The 27136-nt window shown below is 39.3% G+C and overlaps 1 protein-coding gene across 6 annotated transcripts in view; it reads left to right on the top strand.

Moving 5' to 3' along the window:
* smap1 (small ArfGAP 1) overlaps positions 1 to 27136 on the top strand; it is a 136809-nt gene that overhangs the window by 31540 nt on the left and 78133 nt on the right. For 2 of the 6 annotated variants that reach the window (XM_044213998.1, XM_044214000.1), the window contains exons 5-6: positions 13019 to 13084; positions 15879 to 15956. In XM_044213998.1, coding sequence (XP_044069933.1) covers positions 13019 to 13084; positions 15879 to 15956 — 144 coding nt within the window. The remainder of the gene's footprint in view (positions 1 to 13018; positions 13085 to 15878; positions 15957 to 27136) is intronic. The other 4 variants (XM_044214003.1, XM_044214001.1, XM_044213999.1 and 1 more) reach the window with 3 other exon arrangements.

The raw sequence follows: 27136 nt of genomic DNA, 5'->3' as shown, positions 1-27136 counted from the left end.
CCATGAATGAATTATATGAACACAGCGATGAACAATAAATGAATGAATGAATGAATCAATGACCATTTGACACCAGATGATTGCAGTGAATGATTATTTTGGCAAGTGGTCTTAACTAGTGTAAACACAGTGGACAAACTTTTTTGACTTTATAGTTACCAGTGAAATAAACTAGGCACCTTTCAGCAACCGAGAAGTTTTGGAAAGTCAAAGGATATTATTATTAGGAATTATTATCACCTGAAGTAATTTAGCTATCATACCTATGTTGATGGGAGATCCTAATTTCGATCTACGTTTCCTAATTGTGTTTATTAAGCTAGAGCATCAAACCCCATATCACAGGAAAAGTATCTGTTATTTCACCTTAGTTTTGGCTGAGCAGGGCAGGAGAGGAGAAGCAACGTGAGCGACGGGGCGGTGCTTGGTCTGTTTTCAAGCAGCTAAAAAATGGCAGCCTGGTCACAAACTTTCTGGAATTACAGCTAAACAGTACAATAAAATGTATTTCTGAAAACAATTAAATTGCGAAATAGTTAATGCAGTAACAGAATGTTGATTCATATTTGATCAGCATTGCCTAGTTTGACAGTTTGATCTGAGTTTCGTGAGCCTGTTGCATTGCGATGGACGAACCTGCACACTGGACGCAGGCTCAGACCTACAACCAATCAGAGCAGCGAAACGTGTGACATGTGACTTTTTAAATAGGAGAGGGCGGGTTTGTTGGAGATGAAAGCTGCCACCATATACGTCACCTGCCACCAGATCAGCCAATAGTAAAATTCAATTGCAATAGCCGGGTTTCAACCTGTAGAGGACAGTCGCTATGCATATTTTAACACAATATGTAGAATTCAAATACTTTGCACTAAAATGTTAAGATTTGGAATCCATCAGCAACACTACTAAATACCCATACACATTGGCTTTCAGCTGAAAAAAGTGGTTTGGGGGTTTAGTTACTCTTTAACAGACAATGTTAATTAAATGTCATACGTGATACATGTATGTTAAAACATCTGCTGTTATGACAACACACCATATGCTATATAGGCTATACATACATATATCTGTAACAGTAAATTAAATAGTAAAATAAAATTACACAAGGTAAATGTCGATATATTTTGGCAATCTTTGAATCTCAGGAGTGTCTTTTCTCTGCCTACCTGCCTCTCCTCTCAGAGGGATGAGAGGAGGAGGAGGGTCAGCACACATGCACGCTGAGATTCAGCATTCCACTTACATTATCTTTATTTCCAATTATGATCAATTTATTTGTTGTGTAAATGCATATTTACATTTCTTGTTTCATTAGCTGTTCAAAAGTGAACACTTTTCCACTTTTTATTAGCTGTGAAAAGTCGAGTGCGGACAGAATGCTGCTGGGATGTCCAGGTCAGTCGTAAAATGGGGCAATTGTCACAATTGTAAAAGCCTTGCCAACTGGCGGACATTTCTATCCTTACAGCCACACACTCCACTCAAGTTAGCAAGGCTACGAACTGAAAGGAAGGTACACACAAACACACAAACACAAACACACAAACTGAATTTAAAAAACAGCATTTAAAAAAAAAAAAATGTTGCAGGAAAATAAAAACACTCTCAAACATAAACACTAAATGTGTTAGATTAATACAAAATGCCTTGTTCACAGCAGTCTTTCTCTGGCACATCTTTATTTCATCTATGTGTTCCTTCCTCATTGTCTCTCTTTTTTTGTTTCCCTCATTCTCTTCTTCGTTCTGTTTCTCAGTTTGTCTTTTCTTTTTTCCCTCTCGCCTCCTGCCTCTCTCTCTGTTTTCTCTCTGGCTTCCTCTGAAGCATTGCCAGCAGCTAGACTGTGATCTAGGATCTGTTTCTGCCACCCACACAGACGGCTCGGCTTTTATATGCAAATTAATTATTAAAAACAACTCATTATCACTTTAAGCAGTTTGGTGCAGATGGAGAAATATGAGGAGAGGGCGGGCTACAGTAACTCTGAGCTATAGGTTGTGTATGTGTGTGTGTGTGTGTGTGTGTGTGTGTGTGTGTGTGTGTGTGTGTGTGTGTGTGTGTGTTGGAATGAGAGTGAGGAATTTGTTGGTTTCACTTATTTGTTGAGCACTTATAGAAAATAAACAGTTTGTGTCTCTGCATGCCTCTTCACTGTAGTTCATCATACTGTACTGCATTTATTTACCAGTATGTTTGGATGATATTGGCACTTGATATGGTCAGTTTCAGTGCTCTAACATGATGGATGCAGAATGATGCAATTGGATTAAATGCATGCAGTATTTCTTGTAGAAATGATCATTCCTATTGTGGTTGTCCAAGAAAAACGCATTTAACCCGAAATTATGCTAATGACACATTTTGACTGCGTTTCACCATAATTGTTATCACCATGGGTTCAGTGTGGGGCAGCAAGCTGTAACCCTTTCCAGTTTAGTTGTGTGAAATGCACTGACCAAGTACTGGAAGATGGCACCTGCTCGATCAAATTTTTCGTCTTGCCACATTTAAATCACAATATTGATAGACTTCTACTGTATTTTACAGAGACTGACCTCCTGTACTGAGATAACGTTGAACACTTACGCGTGTGAGAAGTTTGACTTGCTGGATAAAAGATAAAAGCTTTGATCAAATAGGCCAACTTTTGTAACTTTTGGGGAACTGTGGCCACAAGTTGCAATCAGCGGTACGTTGATTTTAACTTAATTTCCCAAGATTCTCTTGAGTCTGTTGCTTTAGACCTGCCTTAAATTAGTTTTTGGGCCACTTTGGGGCAGCGCAACAAGGTGTAAACACAACACACATGTTATTAACACATTGAGCAGATACGATTCCTTTGGCGTTGTCTTGTTGTCCACCTGACAAATGTACGTCCAATATTCATTTGCATTTCAGCTCTGTTTTTAGTCTCCACCAGCTCCTGAGGAAAAAATATCTGGCTCTTTAGCTGCTCATTGCTTTGCTATGTTCACCAGCTAGTCGCTAACTTTTTATGTCTGCTGTTTAGTGCTGGACAGGTAGTGTACAGTGGATTTATCAAAGCTTTTTTGCTAAAAAGCAGCTGCCTGCTGCTGCTGGAAAGAAGGTTGTGGCGGCAGTCAATCTGAACCAAAACAGTGAAGTTGCGGGCCATAAAACCAAAACAGTAAGCTAAAAGACGCTGAAGAGTTCTGTAGGACTGAAAGGAACTGCAGAGTTGGGCGTAATTCTCTGTGGGTTCATCACTATGAATGACTCCTTTCACATTACACATTGGACCTATTGTTAATGTAAAAATATTATTTAATGCAGCTTTAAAAACATCATCATTGGGTGATCTGACTGAGCGGGTGGAATGGGATCACAAGAAGGACACAACAAACATGTCTTCTGGTTTTCCTATTTCTTGTTTTACTTTTGTGATAAAACCATTAATTGTTTATCTGTGACATGCTAATAATGTGTGTAACATTAACACAAATAGAGAAAAGTCATAAAGTTAGCAAACTGACTCAGAAATATGTCAGTTACACAGCAATATCTAAAATTTACTTAGTTGTTAGCCACCATAAGATACTGGTCATACCAGACCAAGTAAGGTTGTAACAGCAAAACCCCTTAGTGTATTCAACTGATGGAAGAGTGTTTAATTGCTTGTCAATTCAACTTTTCATTTGTAAGAGGAGAGACTTGTATTTATTCGTTCAAAAGTTACACAGTCTGCCCTTAAATTAACAAAAACATTTTTTTATTGAAAAACATGTTTATACTTACCAGTTAGAATTTGAAAAGGGCATTGTTTTGGTATGAATACTCAAACTAAGGTGTTTTATTGGCACTGATATGGAAAAGTTTCAAATGATACTCAGTCCTCTTCCTATGATGATCCAGATACTGTGTTTTGACATTTTAGGATTTCAATTCTCAAACGTAATGACATTCAAAAAGCCTTACTGATGCAGACTTGGACTGCAAGTTCTATTGCATATAAAACTTTAAAGTGGTGGATTTTTATTTGTTTGTGTGTGTGTGAAACCAATGGAGAGAAACAGTGTTCTTTTGTAATGGACAGCTTGCAGTACTTTGTTCACAGTGGAGTACATAAGTGCATCCACTCCATTTCCATTGCCCATGCAGCATAAGCTCATTGGTCTGCCATGAGTGAATTAGTAGGGTTGTGTGTGTGTGTGTGTGTGTGTGTGTGTGTGTGTGTGTGTGTGTATTTCAATGTTACTGGAATCAACAAGACATCAGAGTGCATCTTGCAAACCTTCTGTGATGACCCAGTGATTGGCCTAAAAATGTCACAAGAGAGCAGCACAGTCACCCTGGAGGAAGACTTTGCTGATTTTCAACCTTATTTGCCTGTGTTAGTCATAGGGATGTCCTGTCTGCTGTGTCCACAGTACTTAGAAATGTTCTGTGTGTTCCTGCAGCCAGCTGTGGCAGCCTACTTAACTTCTGCCATCCACTGACATATTGTATTTTGACATCAGTGGACGACAAAAGAGCTACAGGGAGTTTGTCACTTTAGTTTTTTGTTGAACAGGAGAATACAGATTTCTCTGGCAATTTTAATGGAGTTAGTGGTTAAATTGAGGTACATGGACCAGCACAGATTTGACTTTTACATAATTAATGCTGTAAGTTTTAATAATACTACTGTTATCAATTTTCATTCCGTGCCTGGTCACAACAGGAAGTGGAAAACTCAAATTCATTTGGCGCAGGCTTGATAACGTAGAGATTACTTGTTTGCTGTGGCTGGCGAGCTAACTGGTAACATGCCAGCCCTGACCTGCCATAATTGCCCATGTAATTAGCTGGCTTGCTAAGTTACCACAATTAGCACAAAAAGTTAACAGTTTATTTAAGTTTATTCAAGAGACATATTTGAACTTTTGACTCCTGTTTAATGGCTTACTGCAAAGCATGACTCTTTTGTGCATTGTTTTTTTTTTTGCCACACTTGGCTCTGACTGTGTCAGTCCACCACTTGGTCCAGACTGAAATATCTCAACAACTATGAGATGGATTGCCATGAAATTGGGTAAAGAAATTCATGGTTCCCAGAGGATGTTTCCTACTGACTTCAGTGATCTCCTGACTTTTCCTTTAGCGTCACCAGCAGGTTAAATGTTTTACATATCTAGTGAAATATCGTAACATCTATTGGATGAATTGGTACTAAATTCATGGTTCCCAGTCAATATATTCTAATGATTTTGGTGATTCCTTGAGTGAAATGCCTCAATGACTGTTGGATGGGGTTGCCATGAAATTTGGTACACACATTCATGTCCCCCTCAGGCTTAATTGTAATTGCTTTTGTGAATCCCTGACTTTTCATTTAGCACCACCATCAGGTCAAAATATTAATTGTCCAGTACTTTGATAAATGACCAAATATCAGCAAAACTAATGACATTACCATCAGCCTCAGCTGCTTTTTATTAAGTGCTAGTTGGAAGTTGCTATCATGCTAATACGCTAAACTAAAATGGTGAACCTAGTAAACATTTTGCTTGCTAAACATCAGCATGTTAGCATTGTCATTGTGAGAATGTTAGCATGCTGTTGTTAGCATTTAGCACATAGCACTGTTGTGCTCAAGTACAGCCTTACACAGTGATGTTGCTAGGTACACGTCCTGCTTCTTGAGCTGACAACAACTATTCTCGTTACTGTAAGTGCAATAAAACCTTCGCAGGTAAAAAGCCAATGCTTTATCAATACACCTGTTCAACAAGCATAAACATGTGAACATGTAGAAAGCGATATTTTAATCTGCTCCGTCCTCAGTCTGATCCACCGTCGCTATGTTTACACAAGCACAGCTCGGCTAATAGCGAATTGTTACAAACGAGCTAAAACGAAGCTGTCTGTATGTAGTCTGTTTATCTTAGTTTGTATCTTAAAATTTGGCAAATTCTTGTAAACTTACTGCTGGCAGAGGCAAACCAGCCCCTCCTCCCTCTACCAGCGGTAACTTACCTGCAGTGAAATCACAGCAGCAGCAGAGGGAGGAGGACAGAGGACAGGAGGAAGGACTGACACTGACTGACTGTTCTTTATTCTTTCTAAACTGCACTCAGTATTTTGATGTCAGGAATATGATTTGTTTAATTAAGATTTTAGATTTGTTTCCAGTGAGACGTTTATATACTTTGCTGTTGTAACCATTACTTTTTGATGCTGTAGTTATATTTAAAATATTCAATTCTAATCCTGTTCTGAATGTATTCTTTTTTTAAATAATATTTTTTAAAAAGCAATTATTTAGTAATTAAAAAGAACCGATAAGAGTATTGATAAAATCCTAATGATACCCATCCCTACACACGAGTTTAACATTACAATTTGTCAAAAAAACTAAAATTTTAGTTTCCCTGGGACCCACTCAAATGACAACCTGTAGGTCCCGGGAACTCACTACATTGCAAACCTATCAACACCAATGCTCACAGAGCTGCTAGCATGGCCGTTTAATTTTTTATAAAATTAAAATAAGAAGTGAAGTACAAAGTGGGTTTATCATCAACCGGTAAACCCACCTTGTACTTCACACTTATTTTAATTTTATACTTATACCCACTTGGTACTTAATTTATCTGACCTGTATTATAGTGTATTATATTTTTTGTTTAGTACTTCTATTCCTGTGTTCACTGACGTGATAGTGAGCTGCTGTAACAAAAGTGTTTCCCCTCGGGGATCAATAAAGCATTTCTGATTCTGATTGCTTAGCTCTAAGCAAGACAGTTGGCTGTAATGCTATTGCGCATGTTGTTAATTTATCAAGTGTATAGCTTTTTCTTTCTGACCCTTGTCGTTAATAAAGTATATCTGGTTCTATACAAAGTCTTCTATAATGGATGCATTTGAGATTTCAAGCAGATTTGTGATACCTACCGCAGCCATGTCACAACAAAACATAGCTCACGGTCATTCAGTAGACCGTGACTCAATATTCTTTTAGAACGCTGTGGAATTATATTACAGCTTAAACATCTAAAACCACACCTCAGCCACCATAATTTGTCTTTGTGTAACTAACTATTTATAACACTTCAAGAAGTGTCCCCTGTAAGAGTACAAATGAAGCTGTTAAAGGTCTGCCCAGCGGACAAGTTTCAGTTAAGATGTTAACCATCTTTCTGTCTCACTATCAGAAGTCGCCATAGCAGATAGCCAGACACGTCTATCTCCAAGTCCTAATGTCTATTCAACCTCTGTTCATCCTCTTTCACCCAGCTCGCACTACTACTCTTGTTATCTGTCCACTCTTTATCATTCTGCACCCCCCCTCCCTCTGTATTCCTTTCATTCCTCCTTCTTACCCTCCAGCCTCTTTTCTCTTTATCTTCATCATCAGTCCATCTGTGACTGTTTAGTGCTGTGTCGACATCTCCGGCAGCATCAAAGTCGCAAGAGGAGGAAGTTTTGAGAGAGGAAAAAAAAAAAAGTCTGGAAGACGTCAACAGAATAAGTAGCGGGATAGAAATTTCTCTGAATTCACATCTCTGCTACGCTCCTTCACCACCACAGGCAACAAGAGCAAGCAGTCGTTTGATGCCTTAACAGTTGAGGAGGGAGGGAGAAGGATGGAAATGGAGAAGGATGAAAAATAGAGAAAACATTCTTCTGTTCTGCCCTCGGAAAGACACAGTTAGTATTAGTTGCCTCCCTCAGGTGGTTTAGAGAGCAAAGGAGGAGGAGAGGAAGGCAGTGAGGAAGGAAAGGAGGTGGGTTGATGTTAATGATGTCACCCCTTTCTCTGAATTCCTTTTTCTCTGGCTAGTTTTAACAGTGAGATGCTAAAGAGCACTTGGTATATTTTATCAGCAGTCCAAAATGGGACTCTCGTACAGTTCCATTACAGATTTGCATTCCCTTAGCTTAATTTAAGATTCTGACAAAAACAAATGCAGGAGTGTGTGCACAATGGTGTAACACACTCTACTACTCAACCTATTCTGTCATTTAGGTATGAGGATGTGTTGGGATTTTGGCAACAATGTGGATGAACCACAGATACAGTTGACCATGTCTCCATGAAGATAGATTGGATGAATTGTTCAGATGTTTGGACTTAACAGTACTATAAGTTAAGCTCAAAGTATAATTTTTGCATCAGAGTAGCCATGCGGGTCTGCAATGGTCTGCGTGACTTCAACGCCCAGTGTAGTATAAACGGAGTCATCGTCCATCCTGCTGTTTGCATCTGTGTTCATTTTGAAGTATGTCAAGGCCTTCAAAAACAAAGTTACCGCTCCTCATCTAAGTAAACCAACGTGTCATAGTTGCATAGTTTTGCAGTTGATGAAACTGGGACTGCTGGTTTGTTGTTTTGAATAATTGGGTTGGATAGTAGGATTTTCCATTTTCCACCAGTGTGAGTTGAAAGTATAATTCAAACTATTTTAGACCGTGAAGTTATTCTTTCATAGTTTTCCTTCATACTGTTTCTGAAAGTAATCTTATTAAATGCTTCATTCTAGCTTTATATGGCTCAGTATTCTATAACTGTACTGTATGTCCTTTCACTTTTCACCCCCATAACATACTTGTTTTTAGTTTTTTAATGACCTGATTACTTTCACCGTGTTTCGGAATAATCAATCTGTTAGCTGTTGTGTGGAGAGGCAGAAAGAGACACAAATCTTGAGGGAGGCAGCTGAAGCTGTGGTGCATATATAAAGGCAGCAAACAGCCAGATGGCAAAGAATAAACAAGGAAGTGATAAAGACAAGGCCAAGGTAGCATCAGAACTGTTTAGTTAAATATGTTAACTGACATGTCTCATCACAGGTTGGAAAGATTTAAGAAGTTCTGTGGTGAAGAAGCTGATGGGATTTTTGTCAGATTGGATTGGTATTGATTTTGAAGAGTGATTGAAAATGTATGGCATTTAATCAGTCTCAAAACCTGTGCACATAAAAACCAGGCACGTGCATGTGATACAACGCACAGAACAGTATCCGCGAGCAGAAAAGCATCCTCACGAGGAAGCATTTTTGCTCCCAGGGTTCAACCCTCTCTACGCGCTTGCAACTGCTCAACACTCGCTCACTCGTCAAGTTGACTTTTGAGACTTTGGAGGCGGGGATGGAATAGACAGTGGCTGATGTCTCCGCTCCTTCGATTGGTCACTTTCACCACCCACAGTCTCCGGCCTGTCTCTGACCGCTTTTTTGGCGGCAGAATCCTCAAGAAGATGTCGGAGAGAAAAAAGGTAAAGTGAGGAACAGCCACCTCTACAATGCCCTTAACACAAGTAAATCATGCATAAACAAAATGTAACATAGGGTCGACAGCAGTGGCATATATGATCCATGTAGTTTACAATAGCTATGAAAAAATGTAGACCCAGTGCATAAGTTAGTTAAGGTCTGTGCTAGCAACTGCCTGTCTTCGACTGCGTCAGTGATCAGACCACAGAAAAACACATTAGTTCATGTGCATCATTAACTAAACTGTCCTGTGCTTAGCCAAGTACACTGTTACTCTATTTTATGCCCAGTTGTTATGTTACCCATCCGTGGGAGGGAAAGAGAGATTGCTTTGGTGCCGCTGTTAGCTGGCGGTCAGTCTGTTGTAGACGAGCCAAGCTGGGAAGAATTGCGGTTCCGCTGTGGAAGCATCTTTTGCTGTGCAGTGTCTGCTTGTAGAGAGCGGAGAAAGCTGGTCGCTCCGTCTGAGTTAACCGCTCGGCGTTAACTTGCTTTGTGCTTCTTATAGTTAGCTAGCAGGCTTTGTGCAATAGCCTTTGGCGCTAAACTTCGGTTGTGCTGCGTGTTTCTGCTCCGAGCAGATTACGTGGCGAAGCCAGGAGGAGAGAGTTCAGGTGGGTGTCTGCTGGTGAGCAAACCACGCAGGGGGGGCCAACCCTCTACAGTGAAGAATTCCAGGAGAAAGAGAGGCAGAACAAAGCATCCCTGACCTTTTTATTGACCTAGTGACATCCGGGTCACATGTCAGACTGGCCAATGCTGCATTTGATGGCTCTCAGAATTGTGGGACAAAAGAGAATGCAGTCTTCTAACAAATGTTCAATCATATAAATGAATGATTTCATCTGTGGAGTCCTATTCTCTTGACTCTCCTGAACATGAAAGCAGTCATATGCCATGCATGCAAATGTTGTATTGGGAATTATCTTTTCTTTACTATTCTGTATCTCCCTCCTGTCTCAATCAATTTTGTTTGTCTGTCCATCTCGCACTATGATAATCTCTTTCAGTGGTGAAATGCATATCGAGCCTGGTTGCCTTACATCTGATACAAGGGACATGTCTGTACACTTTAACACACAGGCAGACATACTTTTGAAACTGTAGTAATCTTTTTTTATATTAACTGATCACATTATGTGAACAAAAATGTATCACTGAATTCTGCAATTGCTCTCAGCTTTTTCTTTTGTAATCCCATTGACATTGAGGGGTTTAATAAACCCACTGCTTACTATCTACCCAACACAAAACAAAGTTAGCAATTAGCTAGTGAACGTAGTGGAGCATCTAGCAGGTAAAGAACCAGATATTTTTATGGAGACCAAAACAAGCTAAACAGAGAGTGAATAGTGGACTTAAAGGAATAGGTAAACATTATGAGAAAAACGCTTATTTGTGTTCTTGCTGAGAGTTAGATAAGAAGATTGATACCACTGTGTGTTTTAGTATGGAGCGGTTTTCTTAGCATAGGTAAAGACTGGAAGCAGGGGGAAACAGCTAGCTTGGCTAAAACAAAAAAAGACAAATGTAAAAACAATTTGTAGTTTTAGGGCAATTTCTGTAACTATTTCTTTACAAATAGTTTACCCATCTACCAAGCACAATACAAGACTCCAGGAAGTACCCAGCACCCAGCTGTTACAGAAAAACTTACAGCACATAACTCCCTGTAAATGGTCATTTTTACAATACGGTTTGTTTAAGGATTAAACAAACATATGTTGTACATACAAAGATGAGACTGAAGTTCATTCTTAAGAACAGAGTTTATTCAATACAACATACTGAGCTTTAGAGGTTCGAGAACTTTGGACAGAGCCAGGCTAGCTGTTCCACTTGTTTCCAGTCTTTATGCTAAGCTAATCGCCTCTCGGCTCCAGCTCCATACTTAACGCACAGACCAATTAGTGGTACTGATCTTCTCATCTCACTCTCGGCAAAAGGCAAATAAGGGTATTTCCTAAAATGTTGAACTATTCCTTTATATATCAGGTGGTCAGTAAAACTAAATGCTAATTTTGCTCTCTGTCCATGGATGCGGATGTGTAAACGGGCAACTGTTTGCTAACATGTTCATCATAAAAACTTTGTAAGGTGATGTCAATGTTTTGTTTACAGATTGCTGCACTGCCTCCAAGTGTAACAAAAAATTAAAAATGAAAATCAATGAATGCAGCTTTGAAGTGTCTGAAAGCTTGTTTTTAAATCTCAAAGCGACTATAATTTCTATTTTTATAATAACAATGTGTCACAGGACAATGTGAAAACAGTGTGACAATGTGAAAGAGATTGCTCGTAGTGATGAACTTACAAATAATTATCACCTGAATCTGAATCTAAGCTTTATGGAGCTTTATAGTGAGTCTCAGCTCATTCTGTCTGTCTGTCTTTACTGTTTTGGTTCACTCTCACTGCTCTCATAGCGTCGGGTTCAGCTGCAGCAGGCAGCTGTTTTCAGCAAAAAAGCTTTAAAAACCCATTGTGTGCAACCTGATCGGCAACAAACAGACACAGTTGGAGACTAGCTGCTGAACATAGTGGAGCATTTAGCAGCTAAAGAGCCATTTCCCTCAGGAGTTAAAAGAGAGTGAATATTGGACTTATATTCATCAGGTGGACGGAAACATGACTCAAAATGAATGATAATATTGCTCCATAACTGCTGGATGTGTAGCAACTGTTTACTAACAAGCTCACCAAGTTAAAAAGTGCTTATATGTTAGTGTTGTGTTCACAACTTGTTTTTGCTGCCTCAAGTGGCAAACCCCCCAAACAGTTTGTGTTAATTTATAGCTCTGCTACTTTGTACCACTAGGCAGCACTGTAGTAAATCAGATGCTAGTTGAGACACTGAGCTAGAGAGTCAAGATGGCTTTATGAACTATGCCAGCTACTAATAACTGTTGTTTTTACATTATGTTTAGCCTGTTGAAGTAAAGGGTACTTGTTAAACACTCCGCTGTTCTTTCATTCATCGGCCCACACTACACAGTTATTACAGGTTTAAGTATTTCTCTATAATATTAAATATTCATGACTAAAAAGTAACAATCAAAGTTTAGAAAAAAACATCCTTAGGTATTATTTAGGAGTTTAACACTCAAAAGCTCAACTAATCTGCTTCTGACTGTGTGGGAGTGGTTTGATCACATTTGACTGTGGCCTGGCTTTATTTTTATTTTGTTTTTTTACCCGAATGACTTCTAATTTTTAAATTTTTTTTCACTTTTTCACATTTGTCTAACTTCTTCCAAAATGGCTGTAGGGTCAGAGGAAGACATGGTTGCTGTCACCCTGTTTGATCACAGTTTCCTACTCTACAAAACACTTGATGAGCAGAGAAATATAAAAATGGCTTGTGAAAACAACCAGCTACTGTTGCTGGTAGGCTGCAGAGTTCAATTCAAGCATGCTCTCAGTCTGTCTCACAGGTCAACGACAGGTTAATAGAGGTCATCCCTACACTCTATAACTGTGTGTATGTGGGGGCGGGGGGGGGGGTATGTGAGACCTTATTTTGACACCATTCTTCCTGTGCAGCTGTGAGGCTGAATATAACCTTAGCTTGCAGCATCTACTGAAGCGAAGACTACTCTGCTGTAGCTGAGAAAATCCTCCATCACTCCCTCTAATTAACTCTGCTCTCTCTCTGCTTCTCTCCCCCCCCCCGTGACGCTCTTTCTTCTTACTCTGTTCTCCTTGTTCTTTCTGTCTATCTTCATTTTTTCTTCTGCTCTTCCTCCCTTGTCGCTGTCTCTCTGTCTAACCCTTTGAAATTCTCTGTCTTCCGGCAGAAGTCCTCTGAAGCTGCTCCTCCCTCCACCTCACCGTCCTCACAGGCTGACAGGAGCAGACAGGAGGTGCAGGTCTTTCCCGTATTCTATGGTGTGGTGTTGTTTTGCTGTGGTTGTGTTCTGTGGCCATGTTGTCTAGTAGATATGGTGTGGTGTTGTCACTGTTTTGTTGGGCCAAGTGAAAGGTCAGAACAGTCCACTAATGGCAGATTGTTTGACTAGGCTTATAGATTTTTTCCCTCTGATACTCATATTGGCAACATTAATTGGGACGGTGCCTGACAGTCTTTCATTTTTGCCTCGTAGATTATTTAACCGTATAAAATTATATTTTTTGACAATATAGGAGATGCCTTGCTGTTACTGGACTGGAGTTATAGTCCTTGTTTGAAGGATTTATTCAGACAGCCATGTCATAGATAAACTTTTGCTAAGTTGTCCAAGGAAGCAAGAGATCAGAAACATCTTCCTTGCTGTAACAAAGAGTTTCCCTTCGGGGATCAATAAAGTATTTCTGATTCTGTTTTACAAACTATTTTTATTTCACTCATTTTAACTGGCAAAAGTGACGCTCAGTGCCGGCTGACAATAAGAAGCCTGCCACATGAATGTTTTGAACATTACTCTTTGCTATAAAAGGGTGAGGAGAGATAAAAGGATTGAGATAAGTTAGCATTGGAGCTTAACAAATCCTGGTATTTTGCCAACCGTGAACCGGATCCAAAATGGAACCGGCAATCAGAACATAACACTATCCACAATACAACAAGTAACAAGTAAAATGGCATTCACCTGATTTAAAAAAAAAAAAATGTTATTGCCTGCTGCACTTTAAATCTGTAATGTTTTTTTTTTTATTATTGTTTTTGGATTATTCTCTTGTGTTGTATGCTTCTCTTGTTACCTGGGTCAAACAATTTCAAATTATAAATCTGCCATGGTTAACTCTGTCCATGGCTATATTTACATACACACTGATATTCCCTGCACCAAGATAAATTAACAGCAGCAGCACAAGTAGGTATTTTTTTTAAATGTGTTGGCATGCAGACCGGGGCTGTGTCTGAAATCACTCCCTTGTTCACTCATTCACGATTCCCTATAAGAAGAAACTCAATAGTTTACTCTGTAGTGAGCAGTAAATTGAGATTTCGGATGCTTATGTATCATCATTGTTTTGCGTCATCACTGACAAATGTACTGTGGCATCTATCAAATGAAACACATTGCATTGTGGGATTGTAAGCAGAGAGTAGTGTATATACCATGGACACTACTTTTATTGTTCCATAGTTGTTGTTTTTTCTATATAGGGCATAAATGTCACATTCAGAATTTGGATAGGTAGTGGACGCAGCACTAGTATTTAGAAGTGCTGCGTCCACTCCCTATCCATGCCAGTCTCTACCAACCATAATCCTTTGCACCTGTGCATGGGGTTAGTGCTCCTTTAAGTTGCGCTGGCCATGCAGACATGAACTGATTAAATAACCAAAGTTAGAAACACAGCTAACATGATATGTGGAGGAGGATCCCAGCTGTAATTTGCTGTGTTTAATGAGTGATGATCAGATGGGATTATAATAGCCTGCTAATGCTGCTGGAGCAAATTGCCCAGTGCTAGCCTCATTAGCGCATAGATAATAGAGTCAGAGACTTGGTGCCTGCCAGAGCCTCAAAGATAATATACTCAAACTTGCTGATGGATATGTCAACAAAAATGCAGCCAAAATATAGCCTATGTGCTGTAGGTGAACAACCAAGAATGTCAATCAGTTTAACCAGAATAGAGGCCAGGATCTGTAATACTGTTCATATGTAAACAGTAGCCATTGTTGTTTCCGTTCCCCTGCCATGAACTCCAGAGAAGAATCTTCAAAAAATACAATAGAAGCAAAAATATGTATTTTTTTTTCCCCTGCAAGCCTTGACATTTGACCCAGGTTTTATAATGTTGCTGTGTTTGTTTTTTAATATTTCATTCCATAAGCCAAAAAACACTGACATAATGCATGCTCACAAAAGAGCACAAAAGATAGTGACTAGAATAATGGTACATGCTCTGTGCTCATTCTGATTTGCCTGATTTGTTGTTGTAAATATCGATGATTATGTAGTTTTGTTTATTATGTTCTCAAGACAAATAACCATCTCAGCATAAATAACTATAAATACATAGCCAGTAAAGTAATTGTATTGAGAATAGAGACAGAGGGAGACAGAGAGAAACAGACTGTTATTGTTACCATAATAGCTAGATTGTAGGCTTCACCCGCTAAGCTAAAGCTTTTCTCTTTGGCATCCTGACAGTCATTAGCTAAAGCCTGTTGGTGGCTGGCATCAGCACCAGCTCATTTACATATGACAAAGCAAGAGAGAACCATTAACCTGAAAACACTACATCAACTCTCTGTACTCTAATAATGTCTGCACATTAAAACTGCATTGTGAGTGCATTAAAATCACATTAAGGAATGAGATCTAATTGTTTTCAACCTGCTATGAGGTGCAGCAAATCTTTACCATTAGGCCTCATGTTTCCTCCTACAGAATATTATAACGGTTGTCGAATGGTGATTTAATGAAGAAAAGTGCCTTCTTTCTGCATGCTTAAGCAGTATGATATGCTAATTATTGTATTGCATTACATGTCAGTTTTCACTGTGATATATTGCAGAATTTACTTTCTGCATCTATACTGTTGAGTGTAGATACATAAATACATTATTAAATGATATAAATTACCTTAATGTGTGTATGGGGTTTTAGTAGATGCTATGACACAAATTTATATTATAGGCTGTATATGCTGTTGCAAATATGCCACTTTCTTACACCATCTTTTCTTTTTTCTTGACAGAAGGAGCGTGAAAAGAAAAAAGACGAGAAGAAGAAAGACAAGGATGTTAATAGAGTGGAGGGACACAACAACACAAAGGTACAAGTGATGTTCACACGTAATCGATTACATGTAACCTGGAAATCAGTAATTTGTTTATATTAACCTGGCATAGGTTAAAGTTATAATCCTTGATTTGGCGTCACACATGGTTACTGTGGTATCAGCAAGTGTGTTTTAATTCTACAGGTCCCAAAATTCTGGAGGCTGCAAACACTCATTGAGCTGCTACTTTCTTAGAAATACAACAGAAGAGCAACTGAGGGGTGCACTACAAATTGAGATTAATGGGTTAGCGAGGTATGTTGAGCCTAAGGCCAGAGTTTCAATGTCACAAAGGTGCGTGTCTTTTAACCTGGCTAGATTGCCGTGATAGCTGCTCACCTAACCTGCTCCGGAGGAGGCTATGTTCAGAGTTTTGGATTTAAATCAGGTTTAAAAAGTGCCACCCTTTCACTAATTCTTTTCCTGATGATATTCTCTATGAGTGATATAGATTCTCAGCTGAGGGAAAACATTATATACGCAAACTTACTGAGCCGTACGTTAGTAATGCCACTGAACGAAGCCATGTAATTACAGTTGCGCAAACTGTATGCATCACGTTGTGGGTTTTTGCTATGGGAACCTGACATTGTCCCATTATGAAGGATACGTGGAAATCACTTTAGTGTTTGGCTAAATCAAAGTGAAATTAATTTTATTGATTTAATCTTATCCCTGATAAATACCAATAGACTAATCAATTTTATAGTTGGTGTTCTATTAGCTGCAATACCAGCAGTGTAAAACGAAACCCAGCATAAAAACATCATCCAAAGTGGTATGTAGTTGCTCTGCATCATGCAGGTATTTAAACAAAAAAATTGAATGCAGTTTTAAATGATTGTGTTTTAATAATGAGAGGATTAATAACGAGAGAAAAGAATTGGTAATGAGTAAAGCATCTGATGTGTGCAACAGGCATCAAATGATGTGTGTCAGTTAATGTGACAGTCATGTCATTTACAGTATTTTTTTGGAAAAGGCCTTATGAACTATGGGCAGGAAGTACCCCATGCACAGAGCTGGCCTGCCCACCGGGAGCTGCCCACTTGGGTTCAGTGTCTTTCTCAAGGACACTTCGACTTCTGGACAGGAGGAGCAGGGCTTGAACCCCCAACCCTGTGATTACACGACCCACTCTACCTCCTGAGCCCCAGCCACCCCTGTAGTCTAGAATCTAGAATACAATTACATCTTTGTAATGAATTAACAAAAAGTTGTATGTTATCTACCATCTTTGTCTGTTGATGACAAGCTAATGTGCACATCACTGTTCAGTCAAATTTATGGAGGTTCTTGGCTTTCAGTAGTGCCTGAAGTTTTTACCCTTGAATTCAGTTTTGATTTGATTTGCCATAAAAACTGGCCTATAAGTGCACCTACAATAACGACACGAGAAGTAAAGGAGAAAAACGATGAGAATGCAGCCCACTGACATCGATCACACTTTATGTACATTGGTGTTTAAGCATTGTGAACGGTGGAGTGAGGACAAGGAGAAGTGCTATGCTTTGTGTGTGTCAGTGTGGTGTTATGAATGCATGATGTGTGACAACAGAGAGAGCCTGTGCAGTCGCTCCACCTCTGTGGTGCAGGAACTGAATCCTCAAGGGAAACTCCTCATAAGCATTCATGTTGTTCACAGATGCTTTAGTTTTGCTCCCTGCATCAGTAGGGATCATTTCTCATTCATGCACAGGGGTGTAAACATGTGAGCCGTATTTCAAAAACTATGTTATCATCCATGAAAGTGAAGTGTGTGTTGGATACTGTAACTTGAACCTCAGCTACATCAAACAAGTTAGCCGTTTCCAACATATCTTTAATAATTCTTACTTTCTTGTTGTCTTTCAAAAATATGTTGTGTCACTGAAGCCCTTGACGCTGGCAGATTTTGCTAAATGTAGATAGACTGTTAATGTTCACTGCACCAGAGAAAGATGCCCTAAAACCACGAAAGACAACTTGCTTAACATCGTGATTCAAAATAAAATCTGGATATTGATGGAAAGATAAATGAAAATGACAAAATTACTGCCATTAGCTAGGATAAGCGTTTTGAAGTAAATGACTGAGTTTTGACTCGAATGTAATTCCAACTCAGTCCAACGTCAGAATGAGCTGCAATTACTGACGTCTGGAACAGAGGTCAGGATGTGTGTGTGTGTGTGTGATGTGAATGCATTTTCTGTGGAAGACAGAACGTGTGAGAGTTGCTGTGCATTGGCCTTTGCCTTGGTATGTGTGTGCATGCCAGGGCTGTGGTATGTGTTCATGCATATCTTTACTGTGTGTGTGCTTGTATTTGTGAAAGAGAGAGGGTGGGGCAGCACTGAAGGAGTGAATGTGTGTGTTTCTGGGTCATGGTTAGTACATTCAGAGTATTTCCATGGCCTACGAAGCAGTGAGGGAATAATGTAGCTCTCAGCGGTGTCGGTACTGCTGTATGTGTGTGTGTGTGTGTGTGTTCAGATGCTCTACAGGGAAATGGAATGAAGGCTATGGGCAACTGTAGCCAGTGAGACTGAAATGTAACACAGGGTCTGTAGCATTTACATTTCTTACTCTACCTCCATCTGCTCATAAACTGCACACTGTAGCCTTTTATTATACATTACAATATATTGTCAGATTTCTATTCTATTGTAATATTTCTGTTCTGTTAACTATAAGCTTTATCAAAGAGGAAAGTCTTAAGCCTACTCTTAAATGTGGAGATGGTATCTGCCTCCCGAACCCAAACTGGGACCTGATTCCACAGGAGAGGAGCTTGATAACTCAAAGCTCTGGCTCCCATTGTACTTTGGGATACTATAGGAACCACAAGTAACCCTGCATTCTGGGAGCGCAGTGTTCTAGTGGGGTAATAAGGTAATATGAGGTCTTTAAGATATGATAGTGCCTGACCATTAAGAGCTTTGTAGGTGAGGAGAGGGATTTTAAATTCTATTCTGGATTTTACAGGGAGCCAGTGCAGAGAAGCTAATATTGGAGAAATATGATATCTTTTCGTAGTTCTTGTCAGTACACGTGCCACAGCATTCTGGATCAACTGAAGAGTCTTAATGGACTTATTTAGGCAGCCTAATAAGGAATTGCAATAGTCCAGCCTAGAAGTAACAAATGCATGGACTAATTTTTTGGCATCTTTATTAGACAGGATGTGCCTGATTTTTGCAATGTTACATAGGTGAAAAAAGGCAGTCCTTGAAGTTTGTTTCATGTGGGAGTTAAAGGATAAATCCTGATCAAAGATACTCTGATGTTCCTTACTGTGGTGCTGGTGGCCAGGGCAATTCCAGCTAGAGTAACTATATCTTTAGATATTGTGTCTTTGAGGTGTTCGGGGCCAAGTACAATAACTTCAGTTTTGTCAGTGTGAGTTTAACATCAGAAAATTGCAGGTCATCCAGGTTTTTATGTCCTTAAGTCTTACTTGAAGTTAAACTAACTGCTAAACTGTTAGTTTCATCTGCCTTGATCGATTGATATAATTGTGTGTCATCCACATAATAATGAACGTTTATTGAGTGTTTCCTAATAATATTGCCTAAAGGAAACATATATAAGGTGAATAGAATCGGTCCAAGCACAGAACCTTGTGGAATGCCGTGACTAACTTTGGCGTGCACGAAGGATTCACCGTTAACACGTACAAACTGAGATCGATCTGATAGATAGGATTTAAATCAGTTTAGTGTGGTTCCTTTAATGCCAATTAAATGTTCCAGCCTCTGTAATAGGATGTGATGGTCAGTGGTGTTGAATACAGCACTAAGATCTAACAAGACAAGTACAGAGAAAAGCCCATTGTCCGATGCAATTAAAAGGTAATTTCTAATTGTCACCAGTGCTGTCTCTGTGCTATGATGCACTCCTGACTGAAAATCCTCAAATAAACTATTGTTATTTAGAAAGTCACACAACTGATAGGTGACTGCTTTCTCAAGGATCTTAGATTGAAAGGGAAGGTTAAATATAGTTCTATAGTTGGTTAAAACCCCTAGATCATCTTTCTGCTGTGAGGTGACAGCTGACAGACTAGTGAAGATTAAGATTCTCCTTTTTTTTTCTGAGATTGGGAAGGACTTCATCTTTGACTTTTTCCACCAATGAGGTACATACATTCTTCTCTATGAACTCCCCTGCAGTCACAGAATACACAGTGAAGCATCTGGCATCAAAGTCTCATGTCTGTGTTAGACTTTACTGTATATTGCTTTCTTCCTGTTATTGAGTTTACTCTCATGTCTTTGACATCATTGTCAAAACTGGAAATCAAACCACGTGTGTGCCTGCTGTTAATCTCAACTCTTGTTTTTAGTGGTGGTTTAAAGTTATTTGTCTCAGGTTACTGCTGTGTGAATGTATCCAGAGCTGGTCTGAAGAACACTGTTGTGCTGTAATAAATTTGCTCCAGTGTCAGAAGAAAATCAAAGTTGAAAAGAAATATTGCATTTTATTTTAATGGCATCAAAAGCAATCAGCATATGATTATTCCCAATCGATAAAAAATGCATTTACCTCCAGACTCTTTGTATATTGTTACACCGTCTTCCCGTATGAACCCATAAACGGGGCATTTCAGAGCTGGTACTGGCTGTGTTGTCTTGTGTGTTGCTGCACTTAACGTGGTTAAGATCGACTGATTCATCCTTAGCCTTCATTGGCTACATACAAAATCAATTCTCTTAAAATTAGTTAAAAATGTGTTAAAAAGTTAGATTGCAATATCAATACAAAGGATGTAAATACAAAAACATCGACATATAAATGAGTCGATGTGCTTAATTCATTTACCTCACTTAATGAAAATAAGTTCTTCCTCACACAGGAATGCTGTTTAAAGTAGTAATAAAAGTTTTTGGAGTCTTTAAAAAAAAAACATTTTTCACTTTCTTCACTTCAAATTTATAAAAAAAAAAAAACAAGTTGCAGCACTGAAATTATGTAAACCGAATGGATCAAATTCGGGGGTTGTGACGCTCAAAAATATTTATCCAGCATTTTACAGCTTCTTCTTTCACAATGTAAGTCTATGGGAAAGTCTTGTGGGGCCAGTGACGGACCCTGAAGTTGTAATTCCACGATTTGGTCACTATGTCAAATTGGCTTCAAAGCCCAAACCTGTGTCTGAAATCACTCATTACTCATTATATAGTCACCTATACAGTGAGTTCACCATTTTGTAGTGTTGTATGAATGTATAGTGAGTGCTATTTTTACTTCTCATTTTAGAAAGGCCACCGCAACATCATGCGACACCTCGACACTCTGCTGTAGCCACTTAGCAGCACTGCCAAGAAGGCTCTCATTTCATTTGGAGACACATTGTGGTTGTGCATCCCCTTGTACAATGCAAATAGGTTGCTCTGGTCACATAGTTAAACAATCAGCTTGTTGTCGAAGAACTCAGTCCCACTCAGTCTCGTTCTCCGTTTCTGAGGCTCTTTTCTACGCAAATTTCTCCCTCTCTCTTGAGAAGATCTCTGTTGTACCATTTTATTCTTTGACCGTTGTCAGTTGTAGCTCCAGGTTGTTCAATCTCGTTGTCAGCTCTCACAGGTGTATCCATGGGTAGGCCTTCCTCATTCTATACATTTTCACTGTTGGCACTGGTACTAGCCACTTGTGTCTCTTCATCTTCAGCACTCTCATCTTCATTGACCTTGTCCCTTTCTCCATTTTTGTAGAGGATCACATTTGTTACAACATCTAGCAGCTGACCTGACAAGTTTTTCAGACTTCCACCCATCTCCTCATCTCCACTGTCCTCTGCACTGTCACCACTCTTACAATCTGGAGGCTCAATAAAAATGTCTGCCCACTCAGTGTCAACTGATGTTACCAATTCAATCACCTCTTGAACAGTGAATCTTTTTGATCTTTTAATCTTCGAGAATTAGCCATAGCTCTCTTACAGAACCTCTAACCCTGTGCCTGCCAGCAAGACTGGCCAACTGCAACAAACTAGATATGTGAATAAAAACACACCTGCATTTCAAAGCCCAAAGATGTATGTAAACAAGCTCCTGGCTTTAGGCTTTATTCTCTCGCTCTGTGTGTGTGTGTTTTTGTAAGTGGTTGAGACACCTCTAAAAGGAACAGTGGTCATTAGTTAATTAGAGTACAGCCATACCTATAAACCCCATAGAAATGCATGGAAACTCATAGTCATGGAGCTACATTTCTCATTATTTCTCCCTGAAAGTGCATTGGAAAGTCTTTTTTATAATACATTTTTTACTTGAGTCTATCTGGTCATTAAGTGGATAAATTTTTTTGAACATGTGATCATAGGAACCTGTATTTCCACTAGTGTTTTTGTGAAAAATTATAAAATGAGTAACCCCATGTGACAAATGAATAAATATAATATGATACAGAAATGGCTGTATCTCAAAAACTACAAGGAATTATATCAAATGCTTAGTACCATTTGATTCAAAACAACTTTAATAAGCAATAATATGTGCTTTAACCCAGTGTAAATCTGATATTTAGCATATGAAAATGAATGTTACCTGCAGATGTTACACATTGATGTATGTGTGTGTTTGTGTTTGTGATACATGTTGCATGTTTCAAGAGAGAATGTCTTGTGTGTGTGTGTGTGTGTGTGTGTGTGTGTGTGTGTGTGTGCTGGCAGAGATATGTGGCGTCATTCATCTCCTTTTCTTCCTCCTTATCAGCTGAGCTCCTGCTGTTGATCAGCCCCAGTGTCAAGAAGATATTTGAGGACATTTCTGGTGTGTGTGTGTGTGTGTTTGAGAGCAATAGAGTGTGTTTGTGTGTGTGAGAGAGAGACTTGTTAGTCTAAGTGTATGCTGACGTGCTAAAAGCTGTTTAATCTCCAGTATAGCAGGAAACATGCTGACAGCCATGTTTCTCTCTGTTTCTCTGTCTTTCTCTGTTTTTCTTCTCACTCTTTTTCCTTGTCTCTCACTCACTTTGTCCTTTTTCTCACTCACTTTGTCCTTGTCTCACTCTTTCTCCTCCTGTTCTTACCGCTCACTCTCTGTCCTTCACAGAGATGCGAAGTGATCATCAACTGACTGACTTCCTGCTTTCCTACAGTGCAGACACTTTGCTGCCTGCTCTCTTCTTTGCTTACATTCTTTTGCAGATATCTTTGTTTTATTCTTCTAAAAGTTATAGACAGTGAATCCTGGATACTTATAAATCACTGGCACTTTAATTTATGAAAGACACAGAAGGCTGCCACCATATATTTTTATCACTTTTATAGCAGAATAAGATGGCCTTTAGTGTTTTTGCTGAGCCAGAGGACCCCTATGCTAATCAAAGGAACAACCCACTAGCAAAATCAGTGAGCTGCATTGAAAGCATAACGCAGCTTGATAGGAAGATTGAAATGCTGCGTCAAATACAGGAGAGTCAGCAATTCATTGACTCTGTAGCAGCTACTGTACAAGGTGCTGAGCCACCAAATGCTAACAAACTTTTATACACGGGATTACATCAAATATAGAGCATCCCATCACAGACGTGGTTGACACGCTCCCCTGGATGTGTCCTAACACTACTGGATTAGCTGCGAAGACTCCATAGACTGTGTAAAAGAAGTGGACGTAGTCACCGTGACGTCACCCATTGGTTTGTGGACAACCGTTTTGAAGCCTCGAGATTGGCATTTTGGCTGGAAGTGACCATATTTGTATGCTAGTTAGGTTAGCAAGATGCATCCATAATTCACGTTAACTGTGATAATAATTGGGATGCTAATTTTGGCTGGCGAAAAACAGGCTTAAAACAAAATGTACTTACCGGACAAAATGAACAGCTGATGCCTAGAGTGTCTTTTAGTACAACCAAACGCTGAACGCTGAAGACATTTTTAGGCGACCAATATTAGAATTAACTTTCATGAACTGAAACCACACTGTGAGGGTCAAAGTTCTTAGACGAAAACACCGGCAGCACCCAAAAACAAATTTACAAATTTGTCTATTTTACTCTAAATAGGACCATAATTTACAAAATGAACATCATGCTGTATTGAAGAAGACTTGAAACTAGCGATTGAGACTGTAAACCATAAAACCGCTTTGTGAGGTAATAAATCAAGTAAGAAGTAGGGTAATTTTCTCATAGACTTCTATATCAGACTTCTTTTTGCAACCTAATGACGCTTCTTACTGGCACAGCACCAGCCAGGACATGGTCTGATGTCGTCCGCCTCAGAGGCAAATCCAGCAAGAAATCCAACAAGAGAGCACCAATGCTCACTGCATCACCTGAACTCCCATTGCAAAATAGGTATGATCCACTGACGAAATGTGTGACAACAAAAACCCAAGAAATAGCCCCAAAACCACTGCTCCACACCTGATATGACAGACACTATTGTGATTGGGGACTCTATAACCAAGCATGTAAGAATGGCTATGACTGAAAATCTTACTATGGCTGTCAGGGAGAGAACAGGGCTGTTGCCAGTTTTCCTCTCTACACATCCAAGTAATATGAGGATTATTATCCACGCTGGGTCTTTTGACATTCTGCGAAGGAAAACTGGCTCTGAGATCCTGAAAAAAGACTTTTGCCTGCTACTGGAGAAACTGAGCGACTGTCAATCGCAACCTGTATTAATTTCAGGCTCCATTCCAACTTTTGGGAAAGGAATCAAATCTTTTAGCAGACTCCTTGGCTTGAATACATGGCTAGCATAAACGTGCCTCACCCATGGGATAAAGTTTATTTTACTCTTTTTTTAAGATTAATTTTTTTGGGCTTTTTGCCTTTATTTGATAGGAACAGCTAAAGAGAGACAGGAAATGTGGGGGAGAGAGAGGGAAGTGCGAGGACAGCGCAGACAGCCTGTATCTCACCTGACCCTCTGATGTCTCTGTCCCAATCAGGGACCCCCCACCACCACCACCACCACCATCACACTCAAGAATCAAGGAGTTAGTGAAAGCTGCCACGCTGAAGCTTAGTCAAATTGATGAACTATTAAGCAGCAATAACCACAGACATCATCACTCAGGTGTCTATCAGAGATCAGACAGACCCCATGCCGCTTCCTTAAACATACCATTGATCTTAAACAGCCAATGGCATGGTCAAACACATCGTAGCAATCACAGACCATCTGGTACCTGTCTCAGTAATCTTAAATTTGTCAGTGTTCAGCCACAACCAGTCTCCTTTCCTGTCACAGAATCTCTACATCTGAAATGAGCTCTTTTTATTGTCAAATCATTGGCTAACAAATCCTTCTTGATTAATGATCTGATAATCTCAAAATAAGTTGCATTTAACGTTTTTTGGTTATGACCTGGCTAAACAGCACTACTGGTGTAGCAACACTGATAGAGACTTGTCCTCCAAACTACAATTTTTATCAGTCAGACAAAACCGGAAAGGAGGAGGGATTGCAGCCATTTTTTCATTACACACAATTTGTGTGTAATGACATTGACCTGGGTGAATTTACATCATTTGAATATCTTGCTCTTGAGCTCAAAGCAGAACTATCAGTGCTTATCATTACATTATATCGGCCACCAAGATATTCATCACTATTTCTACAGGAATTCTCAGAGCTGATCTCACTTGGTATCACTAGATATGATTAATCCTTAATGGAGACCTGAATATTCATATCAATAAAAAGAATGACTCCAAAGCAATGGAGCTTGTGAATTTACTGGACAGCTTTGAACGTACCTTTAGCAGATTAAAGGTTTAAATGCATTAAACTGATCATATCGAATGATCTTAAGATTGGTAAGAGGAACGAGCGGGTTTATACTCACCTCCGGCTATCAGAATAAAATCAGCCTTCATGTTAAATAACAGTATTCAACTCAGTAAATTCATTTTAAAACAGGGCACCACTCCTTTACAAGGAGAAATTAATTAATTAATGATCAATGTAATTAATAATCCCTTTAGTTTTGATCTGACGTTGCTACAGAGTTCTTGTCTCGGGACAGTGACTGGAATATTTCATACACACAAACACACAATAACCAACGTTTTATAAATGTTGATGTAACTACTAACTACACACACAGGAAAAAAACTAATAGACTACACTACAATACTACTCAACACACAAATGTGCGGATAAATACAACCATGAATGAATGATATGAACACAGCGATGAATAATTAATAAATGAATGAATGACCATTTGACACAGAGGATGCAGTGAATGAGTATTTTGGTTAGCGGTATAATGTGTGTGTAAAAGGAAACCACTATGTGGACAAACTTTAATAGTAACAATTAAATAAACTGACCGACTCTGGCCTGAGCTGGATCTCTCCTCCATAAGCAGGCTGATGAAGTTCGGTTGTGATGGCAACGTGGTGGGCGTCTGCCAGCTTTTGGCTGAGGACTCCAGTGCTGCAACTGGATGTAGCGACTTCCTTAATCTAGTATCAGCCATCTAGATTCGCTAATAAAGTTTCTTCTTCTTTAAGTCTTTGAGTCGATTTCGCTCCGGGGGGGTGGGATTCGATCCACTGTTGATGTCAGAAAGAAAAGAATGTCAGAGTGCAAGAAGTTTCCTCTTGTCTTAAGTCTTCTGTAAGAGGGGCGGGGTTGTTTGTCCAAGGCGCGAAACTTCAGTCCCCCTTCCACCATATCTTATAATTCTTTCTGATGGCTTAATAAAGATTTAAGTTTAATTCTCCCGTGTTAAAGCTTGTCTCATCAGTTGTTGGAAGGCACCACATTTTTATGAATAAAACGGGATATTGTCCTATATGTTAAGACATCTGCTATTATGACACACCAAGTTAGATGTGCATATATTTCCACACTCTTTGTATTCTAAAGAATGTCTTTTGTCTGTCTGCTTATCTTTCTCTTCAGAGGGGTGAGGGGAGGAGGGGTTAGCGGATACACACACTCCCTGTGTGATTCAGCATTTCACTATTTTCTCTTATTACCAGCCATGATAAATTAACTGTTGTGTTGATACATATTCACATTTTCTGCTTCATTAGCTATTCAGCACATCATAATAGGTGAATATGTAACATCCAATAACCTTAGGCATGTTCAATTGATTAATATTAAGGTTAAGACAACAAGAGATCAGTTGCAAATATTATTAGCGATATCTCATTAGAGTGGTAAGCAAGGACAAACTAACGAAACTGTATCCCATATTATCACTTACTGTATGCTGTCCCAA

This window comes from Siniperca chuatsi, linkage group LG11, assembly GCF_020085105.1.
Source record: "Siniperca chuatsi isolate FFG_IHB_CAS linkage group LG11, ASM2008510v1, whole genome shotgun sequence".
Taxonomy (NCBI): Eukaryota; Metazoa; Chordata; class Actinopteri; order Centrarchiformes; family Sinipercidae; genus Siniperca; species Siniperca chuatsi.
Note: the sequence above shows the minus strand (reverse complement) of the source record. Positions and strands in the feature narration are given on the sequence as shown.